The sequence below is a fragment of the Crocodylus porosus genome, unplaced genomic scaffold (assembly GCF_001723895.1).
Source record: "Crocodylus porosus isolate Cpor-Errol unplaced genomic scaffold, CroPor_comp1, whole genome shotgun sequence".
In the NCBI taxonomy this organism is placed as follows: domain Eukaryota; kingdom Metazoa; phylum Chordata; order Crocodylia; family Crocodylidae; genus Crocodylus; species Crocodylus porosus.
Genome location: NW_017728909.1, coordinates 62,600,530 through 62,611,000, shown reverse-complemented (window position 1 = coordinate 62,611,000; position 10,471 = coordinate 62,600,530). Strand labels below are relative to the sequence as shown.

Sequence of the window (10,471 nt, the reverse complement as noted above, 5' to 3'; positions counted from 1 at the left end):
ATAAACTACTGTGAGACCGTTTCAGGCTGGACATAAGGAAGAATTTCTTTACTGTCCGAGCTCCGAAGGTCTGGAACAGCTTGCCATTGGAGGTGGTTCAAGCACCTACATTGAACACCTTCAAGAACAAATTGGATGCTTATCTTGGTGGGTTCCTATGACCCCAGCTTACTTCCTGCCCTTTGGGCGGGGGGCTGGACTTGATGATCTTCTGAGGTCCCTTCCAGCCCTAATGTCTATGAAATCTATGAGAAGTTATGTCAAGTCGTTCTCTTGTGAGACTTCAATTTTTTATACTGATCCTTTTGTTGTGGAAAAACTCCATTCTTTTTCTTTCTGTTCCTTTGTAATTAAGCATTGACAATCCATACTATTTTCTAAATGCTATTTTTAGTATTATGTTGATGTTGTTGATGATTGAGGTGTGGAGGCAAGAAATTAAATGAAAGCAGCCACATCAGATTGCTCCATTAATGGCAAATAAGCTAAAAGTGTACCGAACAAGAAAATGGGCAGTATCAGTTCAGTTTTGAGCTTCAAGTTACTAAGAACAATGAAAAAAGGAGAAACAAATGATACTAAATACACTCTCCAGTATAATATTAAGTCATACAGGCCTATTTTGCCTTGTAATGTTTTTCTAATTTGTTACAGGATGATAACTGTAAAGAAGTTGTTATGAGCAATAATGTTTTTACATTTCTTTTCACCAGGGTTTTAAAATATTTCTTTCTGAAATAACCAAACATGCACAAATGGCTGTATGCGTATTGAATGTATAATGTTTTTCTTTTCTCTGAAGTTTCAAGTTGTGGTGAATCAGAGCCAGAGGTTATCAGATGCTTGAAGCTGACTTTGATTAATTCGGTCAAGGGTATAGTGAAGCAGATAATTTCTTTGATGCAATCATGGGAAGCAACAGAGAACTATGGAACCTGTCAGCATAAACATATAGTACCTGAAAGTCTGCTGAAGACAATTCCAAAGGAATGGAAATATACACCTAAACAACTGAAGAAAAAAGAATCTGGGAAGTGTAGGTTACATATGTTATATAAAACTGTCATAAGAGCTTGTTATCTGTTTAATGGGAACATCAACACAAGAATTATAGCTGAGTTGTATGGCTTGACAACAAATATAGTTGTTCTCAAGGTAGTTTCCTATCTTTTTCTGAAAAGTATTAATTAAATTGTTGATATTACATTTTGGTACATTTTCTTGATGCTTTCAACCTTGTACACATAGGCTTTTAAAAAAACTCTAGTTATTTCTTATAATTACAGAAAAATATAAAACCATGTTCAAGATTTTGCTTCTTGACCAGTTGAAAATGCTGTGAACCAATGGAGTTTGTAACTTCAGATCTCCTAATTATCACATTTTTAATCAGCAGTGTTTTAATTTATATATATTATGAGTACATTGTTTACTGAAACTTTAGTCTATAAAAATGTATAGTTGCATAGCATTAAAATTAGCATACAGATTATTAATATAGATATACATAGTAGTCAATATTTTTAAAGATGCTGAAGAGTAAAGATGATTTCATGGATCTTTTTGTGATCACCTGTGGCTAAGCAACCATGTCTTTAAAATCTTAGATCTTGCAAGCCATTCTTCAGAAATTGCTTAGCAGCAGAATCATGGCATTATTCTATGATTCTCTACCACCACTTCACAATATACTGGCCACATAAAGCAACCTGAGTGGTCCAGGTTACTTGTACCAATATACATTTTGCCTATATTATGGAAACTCTAGAACAATTGGTGTTATGGGAACAGGGTAGTTTTGTGTGATTTAAGAAGGTGGGGGTTGGAGAAATAACCAAAACATTATGAGTAGACTGCAGTACTCCTGAGAGATTTAACATATTTCCCTGCAGTACAGATTAAAACAAAAAATATACAGCAATTTTAATGTCAACCTTGTGTACTATTTAATTTCAAATCAGTCAGAACAATGAACAAACACCTCTATCAGTTGTACTATAATAACTGAACATAGCAGGACTAATTATAAATGAAATAGCAACCTTAGATCTTAATTTTCTTGGTTTGCTATTTTCAATTCAATCTGCGATATCTCAATTCATTTTGAAGATTAATATTCAGTAAAGTACAGTAGATTTCTAGCTACATTGTTGAGTAAATCTTCTCAGCCATTTTCAACACAAAATAAAGTTAGGAGTTATCCTGTACAGTCATAACTGAACTGTAGTAGAACCAGAATATTAATCATATCTCCTTTTCTTTTTTTTCTCTTTTTAAGGCTTCACAAGGCTTGCAGCTCAGGCAGTATCTATTGTAATCAGCAAGTTACCTACAGTGATTGCATGTTTGCCTCCCCCAATTAAGTACTTCTTTTTTCTGGCTGGGAGAAAAATGTCACAAAACTTTGTTGAATTGAAGAAAGCTGGTCTGCTTGTCTGGAACTTGATTGTAATTATATGTCAGATATTTGAGGATGGAAACACTGCAGAACTTTTAACAGGTGCAACACTTGACAGATGGAGCAAAGAGAAACTCAGTTTAGTTTGTGCATGTTTGGAAAGTATTATAGGAAAACAGAAAAGTACTCCTGAACAAACGACCCAGAAGGTTATATTGAACATTCAACAACAAAGACCAAATTGGATAGAAAGTCAGTTGCTGAAAGCAAGAAAATTGAGCATTGACTGGTAAGAATAACTTAATATTTACAGGTGATGCTTTTTATTTTAAAGATCTGTTTGCAAATGTTCAAAAGAGAAGTAAATGGACTGCTTTCAGATGAACAGTGGTTTTGTATGCTCTAATTTAGATGAGTTCTCTGTGTTTGGTATATTGATGATAAACTATTGCTGGAAAACAGTTGCATACTGCAAATATAAACCATAGGTGTGGCACTGGGCAAGTTTACTCCTAGTACTCAGAGAGTTGTGATTTTTATACTGATTGAAAAATGAACACAGTTTCATCTCTACTTTGTGTGAACAGGTAGAGTAACTGCAAGGCACATAATAAGTTTGTAAATGGATTCTGCTATGGCGATTAAATTAAGAAGGACTTAGTGGCTATAAAAGGCTTTCTGTGTTGTTATTTGATTAAAAAAGTAAGCATATTTCATTTTATAACATAACAAACCCTGAGGGCAAGTGGGGCATATCAGAACAGACGGGACATGCACCCAACCGTTTCTTTATGAGGCAAATATCAACCTTCATGCAGATTTGTTATTAAGGTCCAAGTGTTTTTGTGCTTTACAATGGTTTTTCAAGTGATTGAATGGTATAAATGTGTTTATAGCTCTCATTTATCCATAATTAGATTCTTCAAGAAAAAAGTCTAATTTTGATACTATGTATCATTATTAAAAATATTGTTCATTTGCTTTCTAGTATTCATTTATGGGAGTTGCACAGATTGGTAAATAAACTTGTTGACTACTGAAAGTAAGGTTGTTTGTCTTTTCATGCATGCTCGCCAAGGTCAGCGCCATTAATTTCCCACTAGTAATAATCCATATAAACAATGTTGTAATTCTAGGTTTGAGTTACCCATTTAAATGAGAAAGCTTTCATGAAGCAGTCTGAGGTACAACATTTTTTTCTAGAGGTATTCAGTTGGCAAGAGTAGCAATAAGCAGTGAGTATCACACAAATGCTTATTGACATTGACCTTCATAATCTTAGCATTTGCATTTAATACTAATTTACAGACTCTAATCCAGTGATTAAGAGATTAAAGCCAGATGTCATCCATGGGACTCTTCATAAGGCAAAATAGTCTTTAAAAATATACATTACTATCTACTGGAATAGTATTATAATATAGTGACTAAGATTATAAACCCTTTTTAAAGCAATAGAAATCCTAGTTATCACCTGAACCTTTGTCATAGCCCTCAAAAATGTATAGGCATCTTGTGACTGCTACAATGCTGGGGCACATGGAGTGTCCCACAGAATCATGGGGGGCTCCCCAGCACACTCGGCAGCAGACCCGGAAGTGGACCAGAGGCACTTCCGGTTCACTTCTGGGTGCACCAGAGAGAGTGCTGGGCGCCCCTCCTCCACCCTCCCTGGCTCGGCAACTGGTGCCTCCTGCATCTGAGGGGACACCTGAGGTCCCCTTGCAGTCAATTGCTGAGCTGGGGGCGCAGTGCCCCCCACCACGCACTCCCTGGCGGACCCAGAAGTGGAGCAGAAGTACTTCTGGGTTCACCGACAAGCATGCGGGGGCCCCCCCACACTCCTGTGGGATACTCCTTCCACCCCAGCATTGCAGCATTCATGAGCTGCACCTGGTACCTTGAGATATGTAGAAAAAATATTTAAAGCTGTGTCTGTGTCCGAATTGCTGATTCTCTGAATCAGCATTGAATCTTAAGATTTGGATTCGTCCAAATTGAATTGGGGACAGTGATCCAAATCAATGAATTGAAGCAGTGTCCCTGATTCAGGTTGAATCTGAATCAGAATTGAATAGGGCCTGTTTTGCACACCCCTAGTATGCGTACTTATATTTACACTTGCAGGTGCATGTGTATAAAACATTTGTTGTGCCTAGATGAATATTTATCAGCATGTATTATAATGAAATACCTAACTCATTTTTTCTGTTGTTCACAAGTTAGAAATGCATCATATATTAGAAATGTATAATATTTTTGTAAGCAGAAATGTGTAATGTTTTTACATTAAATTATCATAGTTCTTCTCAAGTTTACATCTTGGCAGTAATAAAAATAAATAAATAAAATGGAAAACCTTGGGTAGATTTTTTCCAGTTGTTGAACACAAATTTAACTTTGCCTTTATGGAAATTAAAAAAAACCCCCAAAAACCCTGCAGTGGAGAAAGTGGCAGCTGTATGCATTACCTGTCTTGTATACTGCCTGAAAGCATTACTATTCATTAAAATAACCTTCACTTTGTAGTAACACCCGAGCTGTAAACAGTCAAGTTATATTCTTGAGAACACACAGCCCAAAAAAAGTAAAGAAATGTCCGTCTTTGCAAAGTAATTTGTCGAGTTGAAGATTATTGTTTTTCATCATGGTGACCCTGACTTGGCTGACTGGGTGCATATACAGATTAAGATGAATGCAGTTTTTCCTTGGCTGAGGTCTGCCTCTTTCAGGGTACATTCTTCCTAATGACATGATTGATAGGCAGTCCCAAATCCAGAGAGGAACTCATTAATCATAGCACTGACTGAATCCAATCATCTGCTTCACCTGCACAGTGATGGACAGGAAAGGATACAATTTGGGTGCTGACACTGATACACTCCTTTGTCAGAAGGCCTCAGCTTTTTCAATGTCAACCTCTAGGAAGCCTGACAAGAAATTCAGTTTGTATCTATACACAGCATCAAAAAATCAGCCTTAAATATGCTTCAGTTTTAAAGATCTATTTATTTTGAAGCTTTTCTATAAAATATACCATAATAACATAACCCTTTACTTCTGTTCAGCTAAGAACAGAATTATAATTTTTAATTTTGAGCTATTTACTCTGTAGAAAGTTTTGAAACTACATGTGGAACCAATATCAACTTTAACATCCAGCAGCTGTGTAGCCTTTAAGTCAACAGCAACTTTCAGCAGAACTAATTTTGTATTTATGGCACATTTTCAAAAGTAAACTGTAACAAACAGCTGAATGAACTATAGTAAATTTTATTCAGAACCATAAACAATGAAAACCTTAGCTTCTATTCAGAATGCTTATTTTGTAGATCTTACTATGAATACAGTAATATATATAGAAAACATGTTATGGGTTATTAGTCTCTCAAGTTCTAATGTGTCCATTGCTGTGATATCTGGGTGCCAAGTTACATTTGTGCTACAGACCCAGATATTTAAAGGAATTCTGATTTAAGTGGTGTTTTCAATTTAGAAGAATGTATTTCAGCAATGTTTCTCAAACATTTTGCCAGCATAAGTAGTTATTCCTGCTGATTCAATGTAATTGTTAGTTTATGATTTTTATAAGATGAAATATGACAATAATAGCCATAAACATTACTTTTGGGACAGGATTTTTCAAACATACAGGTCTTTAACTTTCATCAGTCTCAACAAGAGTTAGGCACCTAAATACTTAAGATTTAATTTTTTTAACCAATTACTAATATAATAGCTTCCTTTGGGACACTTTATTTAGTCATTTTTTATGTTCTAGAGCAGGCAAAGAAATATGTAAAAAAGGTTAAATGTTAATGCTAGGAAAGATACTGTTTAATGATACAAGAAAAAATATTTGTTTCTTATAAGCTCTAGAAAAAAGGACTGTTTCATTTTGTCATCTCTTGGATTACTGTAATTTCAACAATTGTATTAATTTTAAACATAATTAAAATTAGGAATTAAGGAATGCTTATTATTTTAATGTCTTTAAGTGCTTAGCATAATTTCATATAAAATTTAAGAAATGCATCTGAACAGCACTGTTTTTGCCTAGACCATATCTTTGCAAATGTTATTACTTACTGACTCATGTTGACGTATTTATTAATATTATGACTTTTAGCAATATTTTTATTTACATTAATAATATTTGTATGCTTGCTTGCTTTATTCTAGTGCCTTTATTGCTGTAGAGGAAGCTGCAGTGTTAGAGGAGGGAAGTATTGCACTGGAATTGACTGAGCAGAAAATAAACATGATGGTCCTGGATATCTGCCACAAACCAGGTGGCAGCGAATACCTGAGGCAAATTTATCACATCATCCGGCTCAATGAGGTAGGGAAACGGCCTTTTTACCGAGCAATTAGGTGTGTACTGGCCTGAGGCAGCGTCTGCTGGCAGCTAAGGGTTAGTCAAGGAGGTGATAATGCTTCTTAAAGTCAATACCAAACTCAATATTGCATTGTAATAGAATCTATTCAGTTTAGGCTTTTCTGCATTTGTGTAGAAAGATTACTTAACAGGAAGCAATGTGGATTTTATTTATGTACTTAAACAGTATATGGCTCATAAACTTGCCTCAGATTTATATTGTATAGACCATAGATATATTTTAAGAGTTAGAACATAGTAAGAAAATCAGCAGGCTATTGAAAAATAACTTAAAAGGAAGTAGAATTAAATATGTAGTAAATCAATGCCTCTGATTCTAAGAACACATTTGTAATGGCAAGATAAATACATTGTGATGAAAGTCTGGTTTAATCTATATAACCCTGTTAGTTAAACTATAGTCAAAATTATATAAGAGCATTTATACTAACCATTTGGAAATGGATTCAGATTTATTTAGCTGTGTGGAATCTAGACAAGGTAAAAAAAATCTGACATTGTCTGCACTGAATGGTCCTAGACTATAGAAAGGATTGTACTTTAGTTTTCATCTTCATGAGCAGTATAAATTGAAATAACCATTAATATTTAATTATATGGTAATACAGATAAACACAGCTGAATGTTCCTTCTTGAAAAAAAAAAGAATTAATATTTTATTTGAAGATATTCAAACACGTATATAGTTGTTCATGATATTACATATGTGTATGTGTGTGTATATATGTGTATTATGTATGTGTGTGTGTTTGTGTATATGATTAATGGTGTGAATGATTTTGTAAATATGGCATAGGCCAAGAATTTAAAAATCTAAAAATCCTAAAGGAACAGGGGTGTGTGTGTGTAGATATATGTATACACCCACACACAGATTTATAAATCCATTTAATAGATTTAAAAATCCATTTTTATTAATAGTAGTGATTGGATACTTCACACTTCTGAAAATCAAATCAGCTGTTTGGGTGCCAAAATAGTATAGATTTAGGAACTCATTTTTATTCCTTTCCTTGAAATCTCCCTAATAAAGTATGTATGCTCGTGTCTGTAAATATAAATGGTAGTGTTGGGGTGACGTTGTAGCCATGATTTGTCCAGGAGTTATACAAGAGGCAGGCGTCAGGTATGTCTCCAGGTTAATGTCTCTTAGTTTATAGTATAAGTACATCCTGTTTAAGTGGATCCCTTTTGGAGTAGCTTAGGTAAAGAAGATGGTTTCTTAGTTTTTCCAAAGTTCTCCTGCATAGTTGTATTGCATATATAAAGTTGTGTGTTAGCTAGAGGGTGGCAGATGATGAGTTCCCTTGGGATGATGTTATGTTTCTTGCACAGGCTTGGCAATCCTTGCCTCTATAAAGATATATACACTCACAGAGAAGTCATGCCATCTCTATTTAAATTTTGTCATAATTGGGGTCAAACTCAAGAGAAATGTCAGGGCTTCTGTTGGTCACCTTTAGGGGCCAGAATTGTTTTCCCCCTTGAATGCATGTTTGTTTCTGCTCCCTTTCCCTCCATCTCACATGTACCTTCTCTAAAGCCTTGGGCATTATCTATAACTAGAGATGGGTAATAGGCTGTAATGGGCTGGTGCCCCTAATTGTACTGGAAAGTTTCCAAGGATGAAACTGTCACCAAATTTGAGGTCAAGAAGGAATTTTTGTTCAGGTTAGATTGCTAAGGATTATTGGGATTATTTTTTTGTCTTATTTTGTAGGGTCTACTTTGTCCATTTTCCACTTCTGAATAGATTTTAGCTAGCAAATTTCCTTCTGCTGAATTGGCCAAACCCTTAGTGGTGCTCTTGTCTCTCCTGCTCTCTTCCTGTAGTATGTTCTAGGTTTTCTTTTTCTTTTCTATTTTTTGATCAGGTGTTTTCTGCTGTAGTATATAAGTGGGACTGGAGTGGATATTCTAATGCATTGGCTGTTCTGAAGAACTGTTTAATTCTTTCTTGTTGTTTCACTTGTCAAAATAATTTAATATTCTTTGGGCCATACTGAGAGAAACTTTCTTTGGCCAGGTGATTAGGGAACTACCTTTAGATGGAGAAACCCATGTTCAAATCCTTATCTAATTCACATCCTTATTTTTTTTTAATGCCAAGTGGGATTGGGACAGGTCCAACAAGAGATCCAAGTCAGGGAGAACCTGATAAAGCAGAATCTTAAAACTGGCTTGCCCGTGTCCTAGATGAATGTTCCAACTGTGTTTATTGTGGTTATCTTTCCCCCTCTCAGTTTCTACCTCTCTGATATATAACACAAAATCCAACCTAGCACTGACAGAAGTTTAATCGAAACTGCCATATTCCCATGAAACATGTTGCAGTATAAAATTACCATTTTCCAATTTCAAATACTAGGGATTCATATAGGATGTGGGAAAAAAGCAGATTGACAGCTTAGATGTAAATCTGCCTCCTCACAAACGAGTACACTAAGCACTAGGTTCAGGCTCTGTGTAGCTGTGCCTGAGCATGGGGACATGAGGTTCCTTGGCTGGGTATGCAGGAGCTAGGGTGGGACTCTGTGGGGAGTGTGCCCAAGTGCGAGGATTCTCCTGGGCTCACTTTCTGGTGTGTGTGTACACCCTGAGGTGCTTCATGACAGGGTGTGATGTTACGGCCTGGGGATGTGGGTGCCCAGGTCCCAGGACTCATGCAGTGGATACAAATAACTCCCTTCCCCACTCCCCCTGCCTGCCTGCGGCTGTCAGATGGCTGAAGGCAGGAAACAGGGCTAAGGAGAGGGTCTGTGTTGGCTTGGCTCTGGGAGAGCTCAGGGGTGGGGCCTGCTGGGCACTCAGCCAAAACAACCAAATGTGGGCCAAGTACTAGTGCACCTCTCTGTGGAGTGGTTGTGGGGGACTGCAAAGGAGACTGGGATGCTGGAAGACAGCAATCTAACTTGAAGCAGTAGGGGATCTGGTACGGAAGTTCGATTCACTGGTCTAACCTAAATCGATTAGATTTGAGTGCACAGTGAATCAGATCTATCTTAGACTTGGTTCTGCCATTTTTAGACCAGTCTATATTCATCAAATGTCTGTACGGTTATGGGTTTAGATCATTTCCGATCTCTGAGACTGGTTTATGTGTAATATCAGTACCTGGCCCTGGATTGGCTGAACACCAAAAAAAGAAGACATCAATTGCCTGCAGTTGCAGCTCTCTCTTCTGATACCCCTTCTAACTCACTTTGAGTTCAGTAAAGACTATTCCTGCACTTAACCAAAATCTGTGTGGTGGTAACCTGACCTAGGGGTGCCCTTGTATGTGTGTGTGTATGTCCGAGTATGGAAGAGGCTGCCTAGGTTTCTGCTTCTGGGTTCCCATGAATTCGGTGTTCTGGGGCTGTCAGAACTTTTGTGTCTTTTAATGAGCATACTTCCCCAAGCCACTCTTCAAGGTGTACTTCAGTTCCTAGCACTGTACTGTGGCGAAATGCCGGGCTAGCAGCTCCGGCACTGCTTAGAGGAGCCGCGGGCTTTGCGGAGTTGTGCGAGCGCGTGGCTTGTGGGGCGGAATTGAGGTAGCTCTTAGCCGCCCTCGAGGTTCACCGAGTTGGCACAAGTAGACGACTTAGAGTAAGTTGTTAGTGTCTCTTAATCTATAGGGTGTCCGTTGGTTCACGAGGTTCCAGAGCCAGCCCTTGCGTTCCAACAGTGGA

The 10,471-nt window shown here is 37.0% G+C and overlaps 1 protein-coding gene across 5 annotated transcripts in view; it reads left to right on the top strand.

The window, feature by feature from the left end:
* Positions 1–10,471, top strand: part of KIAA0825 (KIAA0825 ortholog) — a 373,307-nt gene that overhangs the window by 161,862 nt on the left and 200,974 nt on the right. For all 5 annotated transcript variants that reach the window (XM_019532383.1, XM_019532382.1, XM_019532379.1 and 2 more), the window contains 3 exons: positions 803–1,036; positions 2,279–2,687; positions 6,581–6,740. In XM_019532383.1, coding sequence (XP_019387928.1) covers positions 803–1,036; positions 2,279–2,687; positions 6,581–6,740 — 803 coding nt within the window. The remainder of the gene's footprint in view (positions 1–802; positions 1,037–2,278; positions 2,688–6,580; positions 6,741–10,471) is intronic.